At 43.3% G+C, this 27,283-nt stretch overlaps 1 protein-coding gene across 1 annotated transcript in view; it reads right to left on the minus strand.

Annotated features, from left to right (window-relative positions):
• Nucleotides 1-2,905: 2,905 nt before the first annotated feature.
• Nucleotides 2,906-27,283, minus strand: part of LOC132819563 (NADPH oxidase 3-like) — a 98,838-nt gene continuing 74,460 nt past the window's right edge. Inside the window, exons 13-15 of the mRNA XM_060831132.1 lie at nt 21,814-21,936; nt 3,185-3,352; nt 2,906-2,918 (exon numbers count right to left, since the gene is read on the minus strand). Of these exons, the coding sequence (XP_060687115.1) occupies nt 2,906-2,918; nt 3,185-3,352; nt 21,814-21,936 (304 nt within the window). The remainder of the gene's footprint in view (nt 2,919-3,184; nt 3,353-21,813; nt 21,937-27,283) is intronic.

Consider the following 27,283-nt stretch of genomic DNA (forward strand, 5'->3'; position numbering starts at 1 on the left):
CAATGAGTAAGAGTACCAACATCTATTTTATATTTGGGCCACACTGGGGATGCTCCTGTCTTAAATTTTGCAAGCTGCTCCAGTGCCAAATAAATCTTGTGGAGTACCTTCAATTGCATAGCCTGCATCCTATTGCAAATCTCCCTTATGTTCTCCTAGATATCCTCCCACACCTTTGGTGAGATCTCCACCCACAATACCTGAGCCCAGATTCCACACAACCGCTCAATGTCTTTCAAGACACTACCTCCTAATAAATGATAGAGGACACTGACCGAGAGAGTGCCCGTGGATCAAAGCCCTCTCCTCTCTATATCTGACTTATAGGGACTAACCATTAATGTAGTCTTTTTCTGTATGAAGTCCCTAACCTGTTGTCCATGAACAACAGATTAATGAGGGCCATTTTGCTTGGGGGGCCTTGATGTGCAGCCAAATTGGCCGCAGGTCCTGGCAAACACAATCAGCCCACAGGATAGTAGGGAACTTAGTTGGTATTTCTAAAAGTCTGAAAACTCCACCCCTCAACAATCCCCTGCGGAAGCTGCAATTTGGCAAGCTTCATAAGAGGCCACCTGTGACACCACATAAAAACGCTGAACCAACTATTAAGCCTCCGTAGCACCTGCCTGAGCAGCATCAAAGGGAACATTCACATGGGATATAATAAACGAGGAAGAACATTCATTTTAACCAGAGCTATTCTACCCAAGCAAATATTAATGGTGAGAAGGGGCACCCTTGTTACCTCTGCCAATGCTAAAACTGTCAGACCGTATACCATTAGTGAGAATCGCTGCTTTAGGATCACTATAAAACACTGCCACCCACCTGGCAAAGACCCCTTCCAAGGCCAAACCGTTCCAGGACATAAAAGAGGTATAGCCACTCAACCTGGTCAAACGCTTTCTCTGCATCCAGGGAGACTACAAAGCCCAGAATCGAACTTTGCTGGCACACCTGAATCATATTTAGCATTCTCCTACTATTAATAGAGAATCTGCAACCCCTAATAAAACCTGTCTGGTCCTCCTTTGCAATGAAAGGCAAGACCTCCTCCAGCCTCAATGCCAGCATTTCCGACAAAATTTTAAAGTCCACGTTTAATAGCGATATGGGTCTATATAAAGTGCACTCATCTGAGGCTTTCCTTCTCTTGAGAATAAGAGAAATATTTGCTTCTCTCAGAGAGAATGGAAGGTAGTCCTGACTGTATGAATAATTGTACATATCCAACATTGGCCTGGCCCACATGTCTATGAACTCCTTATAGAACTCACTCTGAAATCCATTTGGGCCGGGCGCTTTACACTCTAAAGCTGCCTCACTGCCTCCTGTATCTCTTGGATTGTCAGTGTAGCATTCAAAATAGACGTCTCTCTGAAGTTATACTTGGGAGGTCCAAAGTTTAAAAAAGGACTCCATATTTGCCAATCTGTCCTCACAGCTCTCCAACAGGTACAACCCAGAGTAGAACTTCCTGAATGCTGCTTTAATCTTTTGGGATCTCAAGTGATAGCACCAGCACACAGTCAAATGAATGTGATAGATTGGAAGGGCACTCTTCTTTCTGGCCAAATATGCCAAGTACCTACCCAGTTTATCACCAAACTCGAATAACCTTTGTTTCGCAAAGGAAATCTCCCTCTTTGCTGTCTGGGTGAGTGCAGCATTCAGAGCAACCCGGAGGGCTGTAATCCGCTGCAACTTAGTCACAGACAGTCTGTCAAAATATGCTGTGTTGCTGCCTTCAGGCAAGCCTCAAGCCACTCTCCCTTCTGCCGCTTCCGAGTCGCCGAGTAAGAAGTAATCAAACCCTTTTCATAGGCCTTGGCAGTCTCTCAGAGCACCGATGGATTACTGGCCATACGCAAATTAATGTCCCAAAAAGTTTTAAATTTCCACAAAAAAATACTGAATAAACTTGCTATCATTCAAGAGGAAAGGATCCATGCGCCAATCCTGTGGGCCTGTCCCATCACCTTAACCTCCATGTACACTGCTGCATGATCAGAAATGGCTGGACAGCAGCGAATTCAAAAAGGCCAATGGGGCAAAAAAAATGTCAATCCTAGTGTAGCACTTATGTGGATTAGAAAAAAAGGTAAAGTCCCTATCCCCAGGGTGAAGACATCACCCCACATCCACCAACCCCAGCTCTCTGTTCAGGTCCACCAGCTGTCTGGATTGCAGGGTTATACTCGTGAGACCCCTAGGCATTCTATCCACCTCAGAGTCCATAAGTCGGTTAAAGTGTCCCCCTTTAATTGTATGACATGCCCCAAGGGCCATCAATCTGGAAAGCACATCTGTTAAAAATTTGAGGGGTTGTGCCGAGGGCAATATACATTCAAGCTCCCATATTCCACTCCATGTATTAAATCTTTAAGGATCAGAAACTGCCCACATTCATCCTTAATTTGGTTGAACAACTGAAAGAGTATAGCTACTTCTCTAATTTTTGAATTAAAGGATGAAAAATCACCCAGCCAAACCCTCCTGTTGTAACTTTAAGTATTCCTTATCAATTAGATGTGTTTCTTGCAGCAAGGCTACATCGACTCTTTCCTTTCTAAGGCTTGAAAGTATCTTCTTTCTCTTAATCGATGAATGATCCCCCTTAGCTTTCCAGGTACACCATTTACACAAGCGCTTAGCTATAGCCATCCAAAGCAGCTTGTGATCCCCCAGGAAGAAGAACCCCATTTGTAGTACGCCAAGCGAAAACAGTAAACAGTTCGTATAAACTTGAAAATACAACTACAAAAACCATCAAATCAAAACTTCTAATAACTACTTCTACAATGAACCAACATATAACACAAATAAGAGGAGACTTTCCCCCTTGTTCACAGGGGGCACTCATACTAATCACCAATCCCTCCATTGCTCCTTCTAACTGAAGTCACATCCCAAACCTAGACAAAACAAAGTACATAAACGTCACATGCATCTTACAACAGGAAAATTAAAAGTGGGCATTCAACCTGCGACCCAGTGGGCCCATTCGACCCTCATCCAGTCCACCCCAACTTACAGCTTCAAAAACTGCAGGAGACATTGCTCCAAGAAGCTGATCAGCTGACCTCCCTCTTCCCACTCTGGTAATCCATTCAGGCAAATATTCTTCCGATGGCCTCAATTTTTGAGGTCGTCGACCTGTTCGACGCAGGCCTGTACCTACCGTTCCAGGGCCTGGACCTGGGCCTCTGAAGATTCCACTATGGTTTCAGAAGCCGCAGCCCATTGCTCCACCTCTATGACACGCCACCCGATATGCTGGATCTCCTGGTCATGCTTCTGCAGCATGGTCGAGGTTGGTTCTAGCCTGGTCCGGGTGTTAGATAAGGTTCTGCATAAAATGTTAATACACAAGGAAAGATCACATGGGGTTTGGGTAATTTATTAGCTTGAATAGAGGATTGGGTAAACAATAGAAAGTACTATAGTCAAATTTTCTGATGACACTAAAATAGGTGGGGTAGTAAGTTGCAGTGAAGTAATAAGAAATTTACAAATTGATACAGATAGATTAGCTGAATGGGTGAAAATCTGGCAGATAAGAGTTAGTGTGGATAAGTGTGAGTCTATCCATTTTGGTCAGAGAATGTGTAAAAAGTAGAAAGGCAACTTATTATCAAAATATAAAGTACTTCAAAATGCTTTGGTGCAGACAGATCTGTGTCATCATGCATGAATTGCAGAAAACTAGTATGTAGCAACAGCAGGTAATAAGGAAGGCAAATGGAATTTTAGCATTCATTGCTAAAGGAATACAGCATAAAAGTAGGGAAGTGTTGCAACAACTGTACAAGGCATTAGTGAGACCACACCTGGAGTATTGTGTACAAATTTGGTTCCCTACAAAAGGAGGGATGTAATTGTATTGGGGCAGTTCAGAGAATGGATTTCAGAGAGGAGGGATTTGTCTTATGAAGGGAGATTGAATTGTTTAGGCCTATACTAGAAGAATGAGAACAAATCTAATTGAGAGATATTAGATGCCAAAGGGGATTGACAAAGTAAACACAGAAAGCATGTTTCTCATGTGGCACAATCAAAGGTTCTAGGATAAGGGGTCACAGACTTAAAGCAGAGATGAGGAGAAATTACTTCTCTTCAAAGGTGAATGAATCTATGCAATTCACTACACTGAGTAAATTTGGTAATGGGTTGAAAGGTTTGGGAGAGCAGACAGGAAAGTGGAGTTGAGACTGAGATGAGATCAGCTATGATCATATCAAATGGTAGAGCAGGCTTAAGAGACTGAATTACTTGCAAGTGCTCCAATTTCTTGTGTTCTAAATGTAGAGGGAAGAAAATAGCTAATGAGAGACCTGTCAACAACTGAAAACATGTGGGTGCGGGATTTGCATTTTGGTCAGGTGGTATTTAAATATTTGCGATGAAATTTTTGCCAAGTCAGTAAGTTCTTTAGAAATGGCAATCAAAGCCCAATTCCAGCGTTCCTGGTATTGGATTTGGAACCCCAAGTGGGATCATATTGGGTCAGGACTTCAAATGTAGAACTGGCTGCAATGGAGCCCCAGTCCCTCCACCTCTCACAGAAATTGTGCTCCCCTCCCACCTCATGCTCACAGAGGGGTTGTCACATTTTTGAAGTTTGAACTGGATCACAATGGGATAAAGTTTAGGAAGATTTGGTATTGAGTATCCTTCATGCAGGCATATAGAGAATATTTCTTCACATTTCTGGCTTGTGCCTTGCAGATGGTGGATAAGCTTGGGAAGTCAGAGAGTGAATTACCCGTTGCAGAATAGCTTTTGACCTACCAGTGTAGATGCAGGGCTGAATCATATGTTTTTGGTTAAGTCCAAGGTGCATCAAGCTTTTTCAAGTATTTTCTGCCATGAAGCCTAGCAGGTTTCTCGCCATATCCTACCAAATGTGCCTCATTAACTATCCATTCTGTTGCCATGGCATCCATCACATCTGATTCTAGCTGCATCTTACCATATGCCATTCCTAGAACAACTTGCTATTCAGGGGATATCGACTGAAAGGCTGCTGTGCACACAGACAAGTGATGGCAATCAGATGTTGCCCTTCTTTTATTTACTGTGGGCCATGATCATCATTGGCTGGCCAGTATTTGATTGCTCATCCCTAATAGACCTTGAGAAAATGGTAATGAGCTGCATTGTTGAATCACTGTGTGCTATAGATGCACATACAATACTGTTAAGGAGGGATTTTCAGGATTTTGACCCAGTGATAGAATCATGATCCATTTCAAAGTCAGTATGGTGAGGGCTTGGAGGGGAAAAACTTGTGGGTGGTAGTGTTCCCGTGAACTTCTTTGTCTTCTAGATGGAAGTGGTACTATATAGGAAAAGTAATATAGAGTCAGAGATGTACAGCATGGAAACAGACCCTTCGGTCCAACCTGTCCATGCCGACCAGATATCCCAACCCAATCTAGTCCCACCTGCCAGCACCCAGCCCATATCCCGCCAAACCCTTCCTATTCATATACCCATCCAAATGCCTCTTAAATGTTGCAATTGCACCAGCCTCCATCACATCCTCTGGCAGCTCATTCCATACACATACCACCCTCTGCGTGAAAAAGTTGCCCCCATGTGTCTTTTATATATCTTTTATATCTTTCCCCTCTCACCCTAAATCTATGCCCTTTAGTTCTGGACTCCCCCACCCCAGGGAAAAGATTTTGTCTATTTATCCTATCCATGCCCCTCATAATTTTGTAAACCTCTATAAGGTCACCCCTCAGCCTCCGACGCTCCAGGGAAAACAGCCCCAGCCTGTTCAGCCTCTCCCTATAGCTCAAATCCTCCAACCCTGGCAACATCCTTGTAAATCTTTTCTGAACCCTTTCAAGTTTCACAACATTTTTCCAATCGGAAGGAGACCAGAATTGCACGCAATATTCCAACAGTGGCCGAACCAATGTCCTGTACAGCTGCAACATGACCTCCCAACCCCTGCACTCAATACTCTGATCAATAAAGGAAAGCATACCAAACGCCTTTTTCACTATCCTATCTACCTGCGACTCCAATTTCAAGGAGCTATGAAGCTGCACTCTAAGATCTCTTTGTTCAGTAACGCTAAGTATATAAGATTCGCTTTCCCAAATGCAGCACCTCACATTTATCTAAATTAAACTCCATCTGCCACTTCTCAGCCCATTGGCTCATCTGGTCAAGATCCTGTTGTAATCTGAGGTAACCCTCTTCGCTGTCCACTACACCTTCAATTTTGGTGTCATCTGCAAACTTACTAACTATACCTCTTATGCTCGCATCCAAATCATTTATGTAAATGACAGAAGGTAGAGGGCCCAGCACCGATCCTTGTGGCACTCCACTGGTCACAGGCCTCCAGTCTGAAAAACAACCCTCCACCACCACCCTCTGTTTTCTGCCTTTGAGCCAGTTCTGTATCCAAATGGCTAGTTCTCCCTGTATTCCATGAAATCTAACCTTGATAATCAGTCTCCCATGGGGAACCTTGTCGAACACCTTATTGAAGTCCATATAGATCACATCTACTGCTCTGCCCTCATCAATCTTCTTTGTTACTTCTTCAAAAAACTCAGTCAAGTTTGTAAGACATGATTTCCCACTCACAAAGCCATGTTGACTAACCCGAATCAGTCCTTGCCTTTCCAAATACATGTACATCCTGCAATCACGTCTCTAGCTTCCACAGAGTTCTCGGGTACACCTGATCAGGTCCTAGGGATTTATCCACCTTTAACTGTTTCAAGACATCCAGCACTTCCTCCTCTGTAATCTGGACATTTTGAAAGTTGTCACCATCTATTTCCCTACAGTCTATATCTTCCATACCCTTTTCCACAGTAAATACTGATGCAAAATATTCATTTAGTATCTCCTCCATTTTCTGTGGCTCCACACAAAGGCCGCCTTGCTGATCTTTCAGGGACTCTAGTCTTTCCCCAGTTACCCTTTTGTCCTTAATATATTTGTAAAACCCTTTTGGAGTCTCCTTAATTCTATTTGCCAAAGCTATCTCATGTCCCCTTTTCGCCCTCCTGATTTCCCTCTTAAGTATATTCCTACTTCCTTTATACTCTTCTGAAGATTCACTCGATCTATCCTGTCTATACCTGACATATGCTTCCTTCTTTTTCTTAACCAAACCCTCAATTTCTTTAGTCATCCAGCATTCCCTATACCTACCAGCCTTCCCTTTCACCCTGACAGGAATATATTTTCTCTGGATTCTTGTTATCTATTTTCTGAAGGCTTCCCATATGTAAGGATCTTTGGCAAATTTCTGCAGTGCATAGTGCACACTGCTGCTACTGAATGTTGGTGATGGAGGGAGAGAATGCTTGTGGATGTGATGTCAATCAAGTGGGCTGCTTTGACCTGGATGACGTCAAGCTTCTTGAATGTTGTCGGAGCTGCATTCATCCAGGTGAGTATGGATATTCCATAATGTTGCAGGGTTTGGGGAGTCAGGGAATGAGTTACTCACAGCAGCATTTCAAGCCTCTGATCTGCTCTTACAACTATAGTATTTATATGTGAGTCCAGCTGAGTTAAGTTTTCAGTCATGGTAACCTCAAGATGCCGATAGTGGGCAATTCAGTGTTGGTAACACCATTGAATGTTAAGGAGTGGAGGCTAGATATTCTCATAGAGGGAAGGTCATTAATGAAGCAGCTGAAGATAATCAGTCCTAGGACAGTATTCTGAGCAACTCCTGCAGAGACCTTCTGGAGCTGATCTGACTGACCTCAAAATCCACAACCATACTCCTGAGTGCCAGGTATGACTTCAGCTAGTGGAGAGTTTGCCCTCTGATTCCCATTCATGACAATTTGGCTAGGGTTCCTTGATGTTACACTTGGTCAAATGCACCCTTGATGTCAAGGGGTGTCAGCCCACAGTGAAAGTACCTTCTGTGGCGATGTCACAGCATCCACAAAGCCATGATACCCATAATACATAGTCAGTACTGCTGATAATGCCTCGCACATTTATTCCTATGCTCTCACCCAAGTTGCACCTTAAACCGCCATGCCACAATTTTGCTGCCTCTAGCACAGCTCATCTAAACACCCTTCATCAGCAGTACCCTGTCATCAATGCCCAGCTTGATGTGGACACCCAGCTTGTCATTGTCCTGTGGAGGAACATAACATACCAGCAAGCAACTGGACAAATCCAAACATGAGCTTTTATTTACAGAAAGCAAAAGCAAACACAAACAAAATTAACAGAGGTTGAAGTTTGCCCCACAAATCAAATCTGACTTCAGCATCATAATCAAAACTATTTTGTGGCCCACATGATCTTGCTTTCATCTATTGGAATTGGTTTTCAATAAGACCCAATCTGCCTTGGAGACCCCTTTGCAGTTAAATTGTGTCATGGACAAGGACAACTTTCTTCTCCCTAATATCCTTGTCCTCCTATTTGGGAGACTGCTCCTGCTTCCCCAGTTCCTTAGCATCCAGAATATCTCCAATTGCACAGTGAACAATCTGGACTATACTGGACTCACCATACCAGATCAGGCGCCCTTTCAGAAAGGGGCAAAAATGATCACATATCACCTGAACATTAATTAAATGGAACCATTTCTCAATGATGAATTCTGCAGCTTTGTAATACAGCCCTCTGTGTCACATGTATGCAGGCGATGGCACCCAGTACCTGGAGAAATCCAGCTCTGTTCCCAAATCCTACTGCTTAGGCTGTAGCACTAACCTTGTCTTTGGGGAACAAAATGAACTGGTGTGATCTTGCACATATGGCATCAGTCACAACCCGATGCATTTGTGGGTGCACAGCTAAGAGATCCCACACAGATCACCTGTTGCTCCCTGGAAGAAGCCAGTCAAATCTGTATAATATCATCTACTTAGCCATGGGGAGAGAATGGCTTTCCATTCCTGCAGCTCTTAGAACCTGCTCCAGCATCCTGAAAATTTCTGTCATATTGTCCTCGTTCATCCCCAATAAATGGAATTGGGGGTCACAAAACTCTAGGCCTCCTGTGAACCCCATGCATCCTGATAGACCCTGCAGCAGTGACCTCATTCTGAAATGTATGCTCCTTGTCCTCCATTGTTCCTAGCTTTGAAATTAGCTCTGCCCTTCATGCGTCACCATCGCTTTTATATTGGTACCATAGTGACTAACATCCTCCTGGCGGAAGGTCCCAGGACTCTAGTGGAAATAGGAACAGAAGGATCAAAAGAGATTCTTAGATCAGTCATTGGTGACAAACCTTGCAGATGAAGGCTGAGCACACTTTTCCACACAGTGAGACAGGTAGCACTCTGATAATGAGGGATCGGTCTCCATCATCCGGCCACATTTAGTCTCAGTATGCGCAGCAATTTGGTTGAAAGTGCTGCATCGGCTAGGTGACCTAATGGCATTGAGAAGGGTGTGCCTGCAGCATATCCACACCTTTCCTATCCTAGACCCACATCAAATGGTCAACTTCTAACTACATTTAGTATAGACCATTGTCACACTTACATGACAGATGGTCAAGTGATGATATGCAGCAACCTTGGAAGTTACATACATAATGGTTCCTCCTCGGCTAGTATTGACCTTTTGTAAATTCTTTCAAGTTCAATTTGCAAGCACCAATGGAATGTTCCAAATTGTCTTTGACGTGCATCTGACCCTGAGGCACCTTCACTTTGCATACATAGCAAATCGTTAATTGCAAATGAAATATAGCAGTGCTTTACAAATGACTGCTTCATATATTTGTTACTTCAATGTCCTAAATCCATCAAATGTGCATCCTGCATTTTTGTCCATCAAATGGACACTGACTCTGCCCACACTGGGCATTGGTCCAGCCATGTTCTAGTAGCATTTCATATCAGAGTGCAGAAAGTGATGGCAGGGAATACTGCTCATGGTGGACACTGTCAGTACAGGGCCCTGCCTGGTTGTCAGATACCCCCCTCCAAGCCTGCATGTCTCTGCTTACTTCACAATATCGTAACAGCCCATTTTCACCCAACCTGCTCAATGTCGGGACCCAGCACATTGAGCTTGGCCTACAACTATTCTTCTTACCCCTGAACAGTATAATTATATCTCATGATGGCGGATCTTCAGTCCTGTTCCTGTGGAGGCTGGGGTAATGGTCAGTGATAATAACACCCTCTCCAGTAGTCTAACATGCCCTCCAATGCTGATTTGCATATCCCAGATTCCCCATCACTGTCCCCACCTCTGTAAATACCCAATTCCTCACTACCCACTCAGTATTATAGCCTCCCTCCCCCCTCCAGTACATTTTGTTTTTCCTTCAGGTCGCCATAAAATCTTCCTGAAAAATTGATGCAAAGTCTCAGGATGGTATTCACCCAAGCCTCTGAATGACTTCGACAAGCAGCCCACAGTCATGAATGGTCAGACCTCTGATTGCTGTATTTACAACTCCCAATTTAAAGTTTACATTCTCCTGACTGTTATTGATGGCCCTACTGGATTTACAGCTAAACATCCCCTGAATTGCACTGGAACAGGTTCCCTGAACAGAGCATCCCAAGCACATGATTGAGTGGTTAAGCCCAAGAATGTATGCAGACTGTGCCTGCGACTGAATGTACTCAGCCTCCCTGACTGACAGTGAACCGCTCCCTGCGCCCCCAAATGTACTAAGAAGTAGCCCTGACCAGTTTCCAAAGTGGCTACTTATTTAAATGTACATTCAGTGTGTTTGCCCACTTGATGTCTTGGTGTGCAGTAAGGCAAGATGTTTCCCCCTGCTGCAAACAGGTTCCTACTGGCAAGAATGATGAGCAGCATGTCTGTGTGCTTGTCCTAAAGAGCATCTCATTATGGCAGTACTGATAACCTTTGGCTCTGCCCACAAAATACCAGGCATACCATGGATAGGCAAGACGTGGATGTTGGGAGCTTGCAGTTAAATGCTAAGTAAGCAAGCACTAAGAAAACAAGAAAGATACAGCCTGGTTTGACTCTCAAGCTGGATCTTAGTCCATTGGGTCAAAAGCTACTTCGAAGTCAAGGTAAGTCACTCTCACCTTATCTTTGGAATTTTGCCATTTTTGGATTAAGACTGTCAGGAGCTGAACAGCCCGAGCAGAACCCTAATTGAGCATCACTAAACATGTTGGTGAGCAAATGCTATTTTGGTCACAGATTCAGCAACTACTTCCATCACCTTACTAATGATGAGAAAAGTGAGGACTGCAGATGCTGGAGATCAGAGCTGAAAAATATGTTGCTGGAAAAGCGCAGCATCCAAGGAGCAGGAGAATCGACGTTTCGGGCATAAGGAATGAGGAAGGTGTGCCAAGCAGGCTAAGATAAAAGGTAGGGAGGAGGGACTTGGGGGAGGGGCGTTGAGATTGCAATAGGTGGAAGGAGGTTAAGGTGAGGGTGGTAGGCCGGAGAGGGGGTGGGGGCGGAGAGGTTGGGAAAAAGATTGCAGGTCAAGAAGGCGGTGCTGAGTCCGAGGGTTGGGACTGAGATAAGGTGGGGGGAGGGGAAATGAGGAAGCTGGAGAAATCTGCATTCATGCCTTGTGGTTGGAAGGTTCCTAGGCGGAAGATGAGGCGCTCTTCCTCCAGACGTCGTGTTGCCATGGTCTGGCAATGGAGGAGGCCAAGGAACTGCAGGTCCTTGGTGGAGTGGGAGGGGTAGTTAAAGTGTTCAGCCACGGGGCGGTTGGGTTGGTTGGTGCGGGTGTCCCAGAGGTGTTCTCTGATGATGAGACCAGATTGACAACAGGCTAATTGGCCAGGTGGATTTGTCCTGCACTTGTGAACAGGAGATACTGGAACAATTTTCCACATTGTTTGGTAGATGCTTGTGTAGTAGGTTACTGGAACAGCAATGCAAAAGGTGTGACAAGTTCTGAAGCACATGTCTTCTGTATTAGTGACAAATTTTGTTTTGGACTGGACCCTTTGTAGAATTCAATACTTTCTGTTATTTATTGATATCATATGGGTGAATCAAATCAGCTGAAGACTGACGTCTGTGATGCTAGAGATGGTGACCTCAGGAGGAGGTTGAGATGAATCAACCATTGACACCTTTATCTGATGTAAACAAATGCTTCAGTTTGATCTCATGCACTGATGAACTTGTCTTCCCCATTTCTGAAGATGGAGATAGTTGTGGACCCTCTTCCACCGGTTAATTTTTCAAATGTACACAATCTTTCAAGATTGAATGTGACAGGACTGCAGAGTTTAAAACTGATTCTTTGGTTATGGGATTGTTTGCTCCTGTCTATTGCATGCTACTTTCCTGTTTGGCATCCAAGTGTTGTAGCTCCACCAGGTTGACACTTCATTTTTAGATATGCCTGGTATTGCTGTTGCCTCCTGCTCTCTCAGTTGTACGGGGTTGAGTTCCGTTGCTGGATGGTAATTGTAAAGTGTGAAGAGGCCATGATGTGAAGTTACAGATTGTAGCTGAGTATAATTCTGCTGTGCTGAATGCCCACAACATTACATGGATATCTGGAATTGAGTTGCGACATAGTGGAGCATTCTTCTACTGTTATGTTAATTGTTCACCATCATTCAGGAGTGCATTAGAATAACCAAGTTTAGAGTTAACATGAATAAAGGTTTCAATAGCAGAAGAGCTATGGTGGGTTGGATGTGGACAGTGTAATAGAGGTGAAAATCGTTGGTCTTAATGTGAATAAATGGCATTAACCATGATCCTTGATTTAATTGCTTAGTGAAACAAGCTTGAGGGGCTAAATAGCCTACTTCTATACACTTGTTTTTATCAGCAAGAGGAATGTAAATAAGGGAAAGGTCACCAATATTAGATCTGAGAATTCGGAATGATCGCTGAATCTTATACAAATGTCATCACCAATTCATTTTGGTCGTGCAAAAAAAAATGCCAGCAAAGGTTCATTCTGGCAGATTCAGTCAAATACAGTGTCAATTACTTGACTGTGAAACAAAGCCTTCTATTCACTCTTATATCTTGCTTACAAATGCAGGGGAAATAGATACAAATAATTACATTTTGTGTGCTTGCCAAAAGAGAAAATACATTTGAGAAAATTCTTTCTTTTTCAAAACTTTTGGCAAGTGTCATGGAATCATCTGTCCAGCTGCCAACTGATAGTTACACTTGTACTTGTACAGAGGAGTACAGAACACACCACTGCAAGTACTGGACAAGACTGTCTGGCATTTGTATACTGTCTTTGGTGCTGTTTAACCTTCAGGGTCTTCAGCACACATTGAAACCAAAATTGTACACTTTTCTGTCAGTGGTATAATTGGTGGGGTGATTGTGAAATGTGTCCCATGCCAACAGAAACATGGCCATCACTAGATTGTAGAATCTCTACAGTGTGGAAACAGGCCATTTGGCCCAACGAGTCCATGCTGACCCTCCGAAGAGTAACCCATCCAGACCCATTTCCCATTACTCGATATTTACCTCTGACTAATACACCTAACCTACACATCTCTCAACACTATGGGCAATATAGAGTCATAGAAATGTACAACATGGTAACAGATCCCTTGGTCCAACCCGTCCATGCCGACCAGATATCCCAACCCAATGTAGTCCCATCTGCCAGCACCTGACCCATAACTCTCTGAATCCTTCCCATTCATATACCCATCCAAATGCCTTTTAAATGTTACAATTGTACTAGCATCCTGTTTGGCTGCAACATGACCTCCCAACTCCTGTACTCAATACTCTGACCAATAAAGGAAAGCATGCCAAATGCCTTATTCACTATCCATGACTCCACTTTCAAGGGAGCTATGAACCTGCATTCTAAGGACTCTTTGTTCAGCACACTCCCTAGGACCTTACCATTAAGTGTATAAGTCCTCCCAAGATTTGCTTTCCCAAAATGCAGCATCTCACATTTATCTAAATTAAATTACACTTAAATTAAATCTGCCACTTCTCAGCCCATTGGCCCATCTGATCAAGATCCCGTTGTAATCTGTGGTAACCTTCTTCACTGTCCACTACACCTCCAACTTTAGTGTCATTTGCAAACTTACTAACTATACTTCTTATGCTCACATCCAAATCATTTATATAAATGACGAAAAGTAGTGGACCCAGCACAGATCCTTGTGGCACTCCACTGGTCACAGGCCACCAGATTGAAAAACAACCCTCCACAACCACCCTCTGCCTTCTACCTTTGAGTCAGTTCTGTATCCATGAGATCTATCCTTGCTAACCAGTCTCCTATGGGGAACCTTGTCAAACGCCTTACTGAAGTCCATATAGATCACGTCCACTGCTCTGCCCTCATCATACCTTTCTCTTACTTCTTCAATAAACTCAATCAAGTTTGTGAGACATGATTTCCCACGCACAAAGTCATGTTGACTATCCTTAATCAGTCCTTGCCTTTCCAAAAGCATATACATCCTGTCCCTCAGGATTCTCTCCAACAACTTGCCCACAACCTATGTTAGGCTCACTGGTCTAGTCAGTTCCCTGGCTTGTCCTTATCACCCTTCTTAAACAGTGGCACCGCATTAGCCAACCTCCAGTCTTCCAGCACCTCACCTGTGACTAATCGATGATAGAAATATTTCAGTAAGAGGCCCATCAATCACTTCCCTAGCTTCCCAGAGAGTTTTAGGGTACTTCTGATCAGGTCCTAGGGATGTATCCATTTGTCTGCATTTCAAGACATCCAGCACTTCCACCTCTGTAATATGGACATTTTTCAAGATGTCACCATCTATTTCCCTACATTCTATATCTTCCATGTCCTTTTCCACAATAAACACTGTTAGCATGGCCAATTCACCTAATCTGCACATCTTTGTATTGTGGGAGGAAACCGGAACATCTAGAGGAAACCCACGCAGACAAGAAGAGAATGTGTAAACTCCACATAGACAGCCACCCAAGGCTGGAATCAAAACTGGGCTCCTGGACCTGTGAGGTTAACCACTGAGCCACCATTCTTACTTAAGGGCCTCCTGCTGCTATCACTGGAGAAGCCCATGCAGAGATGCAGTCTTCAGCTATAGGTGCCAAGGGGATAGTCCATCTCAACCTCCTCCTTGGAGGTCCCCATCCCAACCATCACAAATGCCTTCCTTCAGATAATTTGATACACTACTTACGATGTCAAGAAAAGCTGAAAGCACCGGATACTGCAAACTCCATGGATGCTAATGATATTCTGGCAATATTACTGAAGACATGATCCAGAAACTGCTGCATCCCGAAACAAGTCATTCCAATATGAAGAAAAGCAATAGTTTGATCAGGGGACTTTGGAGGTGTTTCCTTGTTGGACATCATTGGGTGAAACTTCACCAAAATGTTTCCTCCTTTTGACCTGGCAGCCTCTACAGTCCCCAAATATCCTCCTTTCCTCCCCTCAAAGGATCTGCTAGCATGGTCATTGTCACCTTGCAGTCTGGGCTCTTTCTGGTTACTTTCAAATTGGGATGGTGGTAGCGCGGATACTGTTGCAGTCCTAATACACATCACTTCTAGTAACACTGCTTGAATGCAAGAGTTGCCAGCTGTTTGACCTGCTGTGAGCTTTCTCTGAGAAGCTCAATCTCTAACTGTGAGTCAATTGTTATCACACATGTTAAAATTGATTGCGATGTTGTGTTAAATTATCACAAGCTGTTTTTAATTTGGATACTTGTTAAGAAATCTTTCAGACATTCAAATACTGAAACAATTATTTAAACTTTATTGCATCTAGCAATCAAAATGAGACCTCTCAAGTCAGCAGGTTAAACCTCACAACCCAACTTGGCTATTACCAAATTAAAGTGGACTCTAGCTATGATTCCAAAAAGCAGTGATTGTCCCTGGATATCCAGGGTTTGATCCTTGTGCAGTGTGGTTCTTCAGTTCTGCTGCTGAGGATTCCTGAAGTTGGATTCTTACACAATGTTCTGTCTTTCAAGCTTGTGGTGTGACATTATTAATCACCCTTTTATTCTTTCATCCACAATATTGCAAGTCTGCAGTCTATGTTCCTTGAAAACACAGCTTTTCCTGTCATAACTCCTTAGATTTTTCAATCATTTGTCTTTGTAGCATAACGCTGCCAGTTATCAATGAGTTGTTAAAATAGTTTTGATGATGTAGCTTTTACTCCTTCTTTTCCCAGGCATGAATAATTGCTTTGAGTTCCTGTATAAAAGTTGTCCTTGTCGCTTAATTTATTCCAGACAGAATTATTGCTGCTTCTTTTAATTCATGAACAGTTGTTAAAGTTCTGAAGTTGACAGTATCACAGTCACTACTTTTTGTTCATTATTTTTAATATGATCAACAAACATTAATTTAATTAACTATCTTCCACTACATTGGTTTATATCCAAGTTGAGTTGATACACCATGCACAATTTAAAATGCACTATTTGCCTATGCAGTACAGATATATGCAAATCTATAATCAATAAATGAATTACAGAATAATGATTTGTAAATAAATCACAAAACAAAATAGGATAATAAGAATGCCAAAAAAAAAGACAATAAACAATTGCTGTGAAATAACACTACATGGTACCTATCATAGTTTTAATATTATCCTGTCTTAACAGAAGTGATTCCATTTGCTAACAGCAAAACGTGGTAGTAACAAAAACAAGATGGATCCAAAATAATAACAAGATATGAAACAATACAAACTCACGTGGCTCTGTGTGTATTATTTCCCAAATTCCTGACGTTAGCCCAGCAAGTATGTTCCTCACTGTCTTAATTTCTATCTCAGTTCTCTGACTGTTCTGCTTAATCTTAGCGTGTCACCTGTGTGCCTTTCTCAAAATCCCTTTTATTTCTTCCCAAGAAGACATAACCATCACTCTAGGCAAATCAGTCATATGAAAAGTCACAGATTTTCTCTTCCTGATGTTAAACAGTTCAATTATTCTTATGTGCACGAGCATTTGAGAGTGAATGAAAAATGTTGAGTCAGAGACGGAACGAGACAAGTTATGATGATATTCTTTTAAAGTATTGTGATATAGTATGCTCCTTCACCTACACATCCAATTCTGATTATATTTACTCAAGTAGTACTTGAAATTTCGCAGATCCTACAGGTCTCCCACCACCTTTTCTACTGTATAAGGTTCACATCCGGATGATGTTTTGCATCACTCTAATATTTTGTACTGTTGTAACACTTAACAGTTTTTTTATCCTCAGACAATTTTTCATCCCTAACACAAGATCTATTCTGTTCCCTCCAACATGCGAATCATTGGTTCATACTTTTGTTGATCCCCTTAACTCACAGATAGAGATTTTAGAATTCCTGTCCCATCAGCTAAATTTGGGCTTAACCCTTCATCAACACTGGGAAGGGGGAAAGAGGCTGAAAAAGAAATGGGACGAGAGGGTAGGGCTAAGGGAAAGGTAGTTGGGATGGTGATAGATGGGTGAAGGTAGGATGTGATTTTGATAGGTTGGTGGGAAGTGTGGAGCAGATAGGTGGGAAGGAAGATGGACTAGTAGGTCAGGTCAAGAGGGTGGATTCCTGATAAAGGGCTTTTGCCCGAAACATCGATTCTGCTGCTCTTCGGATGCTGCCTGAACTGCTGTGCTCTTCCAGCACCACTAACCCGAAATCAGGAGGGTGGAGCCAAGTCAGAGGGTTGGATCTAGGATGTGGTGGAGGAAGGGGTGACTTGAAAACTGGTGAATTCAATGTTGGGACAGTGGGGCTCTTGAGGTGGAAGCTGATGTGTTCTCCTCCAGTTTGCAAAAAGCCATTTTTAGACAGTGGAGGAGACCCAGAATGGACATGTCATGGGGGGAGTGGATGGGGAGTTAAAATAAATGGCTGCAGGAAGTTGGAGTTGTTGGTATATGTGGAACAAGGATGTTTCCTGAACTGTTTCACGAGTTTATGCTCAGTCTCTCCAATGTATCGGAGACTACATCAAGAGCAACAGATGCAAATGAGTTTCGAGGTTATGCAAGTAAATCTCTGATAGGTGTGGAATAACCCTTTTGGGTTTGGACAGAGAGAGGGAGGAGATGTGGCTGCAAGTTTTGCACCTCCTGTGGGGGCAAGGGAAGGTGTCAGATGTGGAGAGGTGGTTGGTCAGAAGTAACTTCTTTGTTCCCTTGTTATATTTGGCATGAACCGTCTATTTGAAGACACAGCTTATCCTGTCATTAACTCATCAAATTCTTCTTGTGATGACTCCCAGAATAGTTGGGCTCAAGTTCCAATTCACTTGTGGCATAAGGCAGCCAATTATAAAGGAGTTGTTATGATAGTTTTGTTTATGTAGCTTCAACTCCTTTCCCCAGGTATGGCTAATTGCTTTCAGTTCGTAAATAAGTTTGTCCTTGTCCCTTAACAATTCATTCCAGATAGAGCGATTGCTGTCTCTTTCAATCTATGAACAATTATTAAATTTCTGAAGTTTTCAGCATCTCAGAGGACTTCAGGAAACAGGTCATAGAGTCAGAGAGATGTACAGCATAAAACAGACCCTTTGGTCTAACTTGACCATGCCGCCCAGATATCCTAACCTCATCTAGTCCCACTTTCCAGCACTTGGCCCATATCCCTCCAAACCCTTCTTATTCATATATCCATCCAGATGCCTTTTAAATGCTGTAATTCTACCAGCCTCCACCAGTTCCTCTGCCTGCTCATTCCATACACGCAGCAACCTCTGTGGAAAAAGTTACCCCTCAGGTCCCCTTTGTGGACTGGTTGGGCCGAAGGGCCTGTTTCCACACAGTAGGGAATTTAATCTAATCTAATTAAAAAATATCTTTCCCCTTTCACCCGAAACCTATGCCCTCTAGTTCCGGACTCCCCTACCCCAAGATAAAAACCTTGTCTATTTATCCTATTCATGCCCCTCATAATTTTATTAACCTCTATAAAGTCAGCCCCCAGCCTTCAACGCTCCAGGGAAAACATCCAGAGCCTATTCAGCCTCTTCCTATGGCTCAAATCCTTCAACCTTGGCAACATCCTTGTAAAGCTTTCTGAACCCTTTCAAGTTTCACAATATCCTTCTGACAGGAAGGAGACCAGAATTGCACAAACTATTCCAAAAGTGGCATAACCAATGCCCTGTACAACCACAACATGACCTCCCAACTCCTATACTCAATGCTCTGACTAATAAAGGAAAGCATACCAAATGCCTTCTTTACTATCCTATCTATCTGGGACTCGACTTTCAAGGAACTATGAACCAAGGTCTCTTTGGTCAGCAACACTCCACAGGACGTTACCATTAAGTCTATAAGTCCTGCTCTGATTTGCTTTCCCAAAATGCAGCACCTCACATTTATCTAAATTAAACTCCACCTGCCACTCCTCAGCCCATTGGTCCATCTGATCAAGATCCCGTTGTACTCTGAGGAAACCTTCTTCACCATCCACAACACCTCCAATTTTGGTGTCATCTGCAAACTTACTAACTATACTTCCTATCTTCACAACCAAATCATTTTTTAAATTTCCAAATCATTTTATAAACGATGAAAATTAGTGGACCCAGCACCGATCCTTGTGGCATTCCACTGGTCACAAGCCTCCTGTCTGAAAAGCAACCCTCCACTACCACTCTCTGTCTTCTACCTTCGAGCAAGTTCTGTATCCAAATTCTGGGTTAGTGATGCTGGAAGAGCACAGCAGTTCAGGCAGCATCCAAGGAGCAGTAAAATCGACATTTCAGACAAAAGCCCTTCATCAGGAATAAAGAGAGAGAGCCTGAAGGGTGGAGAGATAAGCTAGAGGAGGGTGAGGGTGGGGAGAAAGTAGCATAGAGTACAATAGGTGAGTGGGGGAGGGGATGAAGGTGATAGGTCGGGGGGAAGGTGGAGTGAATAGGTAGACAAGAAGATAGGCAGGTAGGACAAGTCATGGGGACAGTGCTGAGCTGGAAGTTTGGAACTAGGATGAGATGGGGGAAGGGGAAATGAGGTTAAAGATGCCCTCCAACGCATCTTATCCACATGCCACACCTGCGCCCTCAGACCCCACCCCTCCAACCGTCACAAGGACAGAACGCCCCTGGTGCTCACCTTCCATCCGAGGAACCTTTGCATAAACCAAATCATCTGCCGACATTTCTGCCACCTCCAAAAAGACCCCACCACCAGGGATATATTTCCCTTCCCACCCCTTTCCGCCTTCCGCAAAGACCGTTCCCTCCGTGACTACCTGGTCAGGTCCACGCCACCCTACAACCTATCCTCCCATCCTGGCACCTTCCCCTGCCACCGCAGGAATTGCAAAACCTGCGCCCACACCTCCTCCCTCACATCCATCAAAATTTTACCTGCACATCCACCAATATCATTTATTGTATCCGTTGCTCCCGATGCGGTCTCCTCTACATTGGAGAGACTGGATGTCTCCTAGGAGAACGCTTTAGGGAACATCTCCGGGACACCCGCACCAATCAACCACACCAACCCGTGGCCCAACATTTCAACTCCCCCTCCCACTCTGCCGAGGATATGAAGGTCCTGGGCCTCCTTCACCGCCGCTCCCTCACCACGGAAGAACGCCTCATCTTCCGCCTCGGAGCACTTCAACCCGAGGGCATCAATGTGGACTTCAACAGTTTCCTCTTTTTCCCTTCCCCCTCCTCACCCTAGTTCCAAACTTCCAGCTCAGCACTGTCCCCATGACTTGTCCTACCTGCCTATCTTCTTTTCCACCTATCCACTCCACCCTCCTCCCTGACCTATCACCTTCATCCGTTCCCCCACTCACCTATTGTACTTTATGCTACTTTCTCCCCCCCTAGCTTATCTCTCCACACTTCAGGCTCTCTGCCTTTATTCCTGATGAAAGGCTTTTGCCCGAAACGTCGATTTTACTGCTCCTCGGATGCTCCCTGAACTGCTGTGCTCTTCTAAACCACTAATCCAGAATCTGGTTTCCAGCACCTGCAGTTATTGTTTTTACCCTTTGTATCCAAATGGCTAGTTCTCCCTCTATCCCATGAGAACTACAATTACAATTCCTGTTTATTTGTCCAAGTGTCTTATATTATCTAATGGCTTCCCCTTGGCTGAGGCCAAGAGACTGCTTACAGCTGGAGATTTGGCCAGCAACAAGTAGCTGATTAGTCTGTGAATGGTGACTGGTTATCAATAACAAAGGTCCTCTCCCTACCTACAATTATGTGATTGGTTCCCAAATAGCTACACAGTTTATGGGTGTAAATGTTTGCAAGAAGCCATCAGATCTCCAAAAGGGAGAGAGCTATCCTCACACCTGAAGACAAACAGTCTATTTTTCTCACATTAACTGTTGTATGTTATGACATTTTGACAATTAAATCAAAACTTTATAAATGTGAACCAGCTGACCTGTACCTCCTGCAAACAAGTGAAAGTACCTCGAAAACGAAGATGAAAGAGCAGTGCACTGACAAACCAAAAGATTCATCTGAGCAAACAATGAACAGGGATCATTGAACTGCCCTTAACGTTTATTTTTTGTAGTTCCAGTTCACTATCCTAGTGAGGCAGATGCAATGACTTTTGTCAGACAGATATGAACTTTAGAAATCTCTGTCTTCATCAGAATGTTGTTTTTTAAACAAGAAAGCGTTAACACTGAAGTAAAAGAAAATATTAGTGTATTGGGATATGAAAAATTGCATGCTCACACCTATATACAATTCATTGTAAAGCAGTATGCATAAAATATTCTTGATTACTATATATTGTTACTTCTGTTGCTAGTTGTTGCAAACAATATAACTGCAGGCATAAAATGATTACATCCTATGCATTACAATTCACCCCCTTGCAAATAATCATTTCTAGAAGTTGCACAGATTTTACATATTTTCTTTGTTGTAGTGGAACTGAACACCTTGGGGATTAGCAGATGAGTAAAGATTGCACATTGTGTGAAGAACATGCGAGAGGTCATTAGGTCCACAGAAGAACACACCAATGTTGGCCCTAATGAAAATGAAAGATTAGAGGCAATTCAGGACAAAGCATCTTGTACTTCCCATACTGTTAGCATTCTAATTTGTATGTTCATACCACAGATTGGCATTCAATTGCACAAAGAGGGTGAGCACATAACTGCACTCAGCTGCCATCAGCTTGCGGTCACTTCTTCGATACAAAATTGGATCATTTACTGATGAATCCTGTTTCTACAGTTCTGAAAATGAACATATTCTGGTCTTCTCTGCATTAAATGGGAAACATACTGTGAATGAATTATATGACTGAATGTCCCACATTCAATTTATATTATGGATGACTCGTGTAAACACTCTTGATATGTATCAGTTGCAACTCACTGCAAGTAGTTTATGGATGTTAGTACAAGGTAAAGGTAACTAAAGGGGGAAAAAAGCAACATATCATGCTTAAAATATAATTTGCAAGAAATTTGATTGTTTTCTGTACAAAAGAATGACTTGATGCAATAATTTTTTTGCCATACCTGAGTTGGTTGCGTTTCATCAAGTATATAACAGAGAAAATACGTTATTTAACCCAACTTATCTGTTGCTTATGTTCCACACAAGACTTTATCTAACACTATGGGCATTCCTCACCAATGTTGTCTCTGAACTGTGTGGCCATGTGGCCATTCCCAGGATTTATGCATGCTGATCTGTGAGTTATTGCTATGACACATTCACTTCCAGTTTCTTCAGCCGTTACCATGCATGGACCCTGGAGGCCCTTTTATGGAGAAATTAGAAGGAATGTAGTTTTCTCTTTTTTCATGTACTAACTTTTCAATGCATCTAAATACCTCAACTATTCTATATGGTGGCATAAAACAGAATAGTGCAGATACTATAAATCTAAATGAAGCATAGAAAATGCTGGAAATATCCAAAAGGCAGCATCACAAAAACAGAAATAGAGGTAACCATAGGGCAATGACAATTCATCAGAATCTATGTGCTTATGTGCGCCAAATTCTTACCACTTGCCTCAGTAATGATGTTTCTCCTGAAAATTAAATTTATTGGTGACTGTCTAATATATATTGCTTCTAGATTTGAATTCCCTTACAAGTGGAAACATTTTAGTTCCTTGTGAATCCTTTCTACATCTCCTTCAATTCCTCAATAACTATCCCTTTTGTCATGTGAATGCCAGAACTGACTAGTCATCAAAGTCTGCTGTAACAAAATTTACCATAACTTCTCTGCTTTTCAGTTCTATCCATCTAGAAATGAACCCTGGGTGCTTGGTTTGCCTTTTTAAATGGCCTTCTGAAGCCATTTTTTTAACACTTGCAGTATGTTGCAACATGTTTTCTTCTGAGCAAATTTTGGTTAAATACAGAATTTAAGAAAAAAACTAAATTAGTGGAAGCTGAGGCAGCAGGTTTTTAAAGATGTAAAACATGTAAAACCCCTAAACATGTAAGCTACTGTGAAGGAAGAGAAGCACATTTACAGTATTTTAATAACTAGATAAAATAGTATTATTCACTTATCCTACAGTAAAAGTACAAAAAAAAATCAGCACTGTTTCTATTTTGGAGTACAGTATATAGAAGCTGGTAGACAATGAAATCTGTATTAGAAGTCTTGAACCTTGCAAATGCAGAATCACTGAGTTGATGTGCGAGTTGGAGAAAAGGGCATATGAAGGAAGAGTATCATTTATTCCATGTATTGGTCACACCTTGTAGACAGAACAGGTTCCAAATTGGTTTGTGTAAATAAAAGTGCACAGTTAGGTGAACCCAAGTAAGATAGAGAATGAGAAACCATGCAAAGTTATCATATCGTATCTGAACCATGTACTTGAAAAAAAGTCTGTTAGAAGGTAACCAGAATGCAGACCATGGCAAGAGATATAGTCCAAAGGGAGGAGGGAGAGGAGAAGGAGACACGATATGGTAATTGTAGGAACTAAAACAAAAAATCGCAGGATCTCAAGGATTACCATCCTTAAATTATCAACTGTGCCATTTGTAAATTTATATGGAGATAACATGTGTTCAGGAGTGGTGTGGCTGAATATAATTCCAGTCTATGGGACACTGGAAGAGGAATAATATATCATAGAAATGGGCTTCACCTAAATTGGCTCAAGGGCAAATTGAGCAGTCACAATGACCTGAAACCAGTAAATATAGGACATTGCGAGGTGATGCGAGGGAGTGGGAGTGCTCAGATGGAAAAAAATACAAACGATAATTCACAAAATAACAAATGAGAGTCAAGTATAGGTTGGGATATCTGGTTTGCATGGATGGGTTGGACTGAAGGGTCTGTTTCCATGCTGTACATCTCTATGACTCTAAGTATAAGTCAGGAATTGTGTTTTGCAGACTGCATTTAAAGGGGAAGCCAGAAGATATAAAGCTGTTAAATCAGAGAGAAAAAATAGTAAGTGTGTCGGTAAAACATTAAAGCAAAGGGTTGAGTAGGTATTTGGTCTAGTAAGCATTTTTCTATAAACTTACAAAGGGAAAGGGACAAACTAAATGAATTCTTGGCGCAAATTCAATTATAACTTTAATTTACATATAAGTCTAGCCTGACAATGGTAGTAGGAAAGATGCCAGTATCCATTATAAAAGGTTTAATTGCAAAACACTTGGAAAACAATGGCCGGGGTCAGTCACAGTCAGAATGGATTTACAAAAGGGAAATAATGCGAATGCTACTGGAACTTCTCAAGGATGTAACTAGTACAGTTGGTGGGTGTAGCTAGTGGATGTGGTTTATTTGAACTTTCAGTAAGGTCTCATATAACAGTAAGTAAAAGTCCCATTTAAACATGTAAAATTAAAGTGCATGGGATTGGGAGTAGTTTATGGAAATGAATAGAGAATGGTTGGCGGACAGGAAACAACGAGTAGTAGTAAATGGTCTTTTTCTGAGTGACCAGCAATAACTAGGAAGGTGTTCCAAAGATCAGTCCTTGGACCCCAGCTATTCACTATCTATAGTCTTGATTTAGATGAGGGAACTAAATATAATATCTCCAAGTTTGCAAACGACACAAACTTAGTGGGTGAACTGTGAGGAAGATGCAGAAATGTTTCAGTGTGATTTAGACAAGTTGAGTGAGTAGGCAAATGCATGGCAGATGAAGAATAATGTGAAGTATAGTGTGAAGTTATTCGCTTTGGTACCAAAAACAGGAAGAGAGATTATTATCTGAAATGCGACAGATTGCAACAAAACCCGGATGATAAGTACACAAGTCACTGAGTGTAAGCTTGCATACAACAGGAGGCAAATGGTATGTAGAGATAGGATTCAAGTATAGGAGCAGGGATATCTTCCTGCAAATATACAGGAGCTTGGTGAGACCATACTTGGAATAAGCTGAAAATGTGTTGCTGGCTAAAGCACAGCAGGTCAGGCAGCATCCAAGGAACAGGAAATTCGACGTTTCGGGCATAAGCCCTTCATCAGGAATGAGGAAAGTGTGTCCAGCAGGCTAAGATAAAAGGTAGGGAGGAGGGAGTTGGGGGAGGGGCGATGGAGATGCGATAGGTGGAAGGAGGTCAAGGTGAGGGTGATAGGCTGGAGTGGGGTGGGGGCGAAGAGGTCAGGAAGAAGATTGCAGGTTAGGAGGGTGGTGCTGAGGGAATCGACTGAGACAAGGTGGGGGGAGGGGAAATGAGGAAACTGGAGAAATCTGAGTTCATCTCTTGTGGTTGGAGGGATCCCAGCGGAAGATGAGGCGCTCTTCCTCCAACCGTTGTGTTGTTATGTTCTGGCGATGGAGGAGTCCAAGGACCTGCATGTCCTTGGTGGAGTGGGAGGGGGAGTTAAAGTGTTGGACACGGGGTGGTTGGGTTGGTTGGTCCGGGTGTCCCAGAGGTTCCGCAAGTAGGCGGCCTGTCTCCCCAATATAGAGGAGGCCACATTGGGTGCAGCGGATGCAATAGATAATGTGTGTGGAGGTGCAGGTGAATTTGTGGCGGATATGGAAGGATCCCTTGGGGCCTTGGAGAGAGGTAAGGGAGGAGGTGTGGGCGCAAGTTTTGCATTTCTTGCGGATGCAGGGGAAGTTGCCGTGAGGTTGGGTTGGTGGGGGATGTGGACCTGACGAGGGAGTCACGGAGGGAGTGGTCTTTTCGGAACGCTGATAGGGGAGGGGAGGGAAATATATCCCTGGTGGTGGGGTCCGTTTGGAGGTGGCGGAAATGACGGCGGATGATACGCTGTATACGGAGGTTGGTGGGGTGGTAGGTGAGAACCAGTGGAGTTCTGTCCTGGTGGCGGTTGGAGGGGCGGGGCTCAATGGCGGAGGAGCAGGCAGTGGAGGAGATGTGGTGGAGGGCATCATCGATCACGTCTGGGGGAATTTGCGGTCTTTGAAGAAGGAGGCCATCTGGGCTGTACGGTTTTGGAACTGGTCCTCCTGGGAGCAGATGCGGCGGAGACAAAGGAATTGGCAATATGGGATGGCATTTTTACAGGGGGCAGGGTGGGAGGAGGTGTAGTCTAGGTAGCTGTGGGAGTCAGTCGGTTTATAGTAGATGTCTGTGTTGATTCGGTCGCCCGAGATAGAAATGGAAAGGTCTAGGAAGAGGAGGGAGGAGTCTGAGACGGTCCAGGTGAATTTGAGGTCGGGATGGAAGGTGTTGGTAAAGTGGATGAACTGTTCAACCTCCTCGTGGGAGCACGAGGCAGCGCCGATACAGTCATCGATGTAGCGGAGGAAAAGGTGGGGGGTGGTGCCAGTGTAGTTGCGGAAGATGGACTGTTCCACATATCCTACGAAGAGACAGGCATAGCTGGGGCCCATGCGGGTGCCCATGGCAACTCCTTTATTTTGGAGGAAGTGGGAGGATTGGAAAGAGAAGTTGTTCAGGGTGAGGACCAGTTCAGCCAGTCGAAGGAGGGTGTCAGTGGAAGGGTACTGGTTGGTACGGCGGGAAAGGAAGAAGCAGAGGGCTTTGAGTCCTTCATGATGGGGGATAGAGGTCCATAGGGACTGGACGTCCATCGTGAAGATAAGGCATTGGGGACCGGGGAAGCGAAAATCATGGAGGAGATGGAGGGCGTGGGTGGTGTCCCGAACGTAGGTGGGGAGTTCTTGGACTAAGGGGGACAGAACCGTGTCAAGGTATGCGGAGTTGAGTTCGGTGGGGCAGGAGCAGACTGAGACAATGGGTCGGCCGGGGCAGTCAGGTTGATGAGGAGCGATGCTCCGAAAGCTAGTGTGCTTCCAATTAAACCTGTTGGACTATAACCTGGTGTTGTGTGATTTTTAATTTGTACACCCCAGTCCAACACTCCAAATCTTGGTTAAGACTGTATACATTGGAGTTTAGTAGAATGAGGGGAGGTGTTATAGA

This window comes from Hemiscyllium ocellatum, chromosome 10 (assembly GCF_020745735.1).
Source record: "Hemiscyllium ocellatum isolate sHemOce1 chromosome 10, sHemOce1.pat.X.cur, whole genome shotgun sequence".
Lineage (NCBI taxonomy): Eukaryota > Metazoa > Chordata > Chondrichthyes > Orectolobiformes > Hemiscylliidae > Hemiscyllium > Hemiscyllium ocellatum.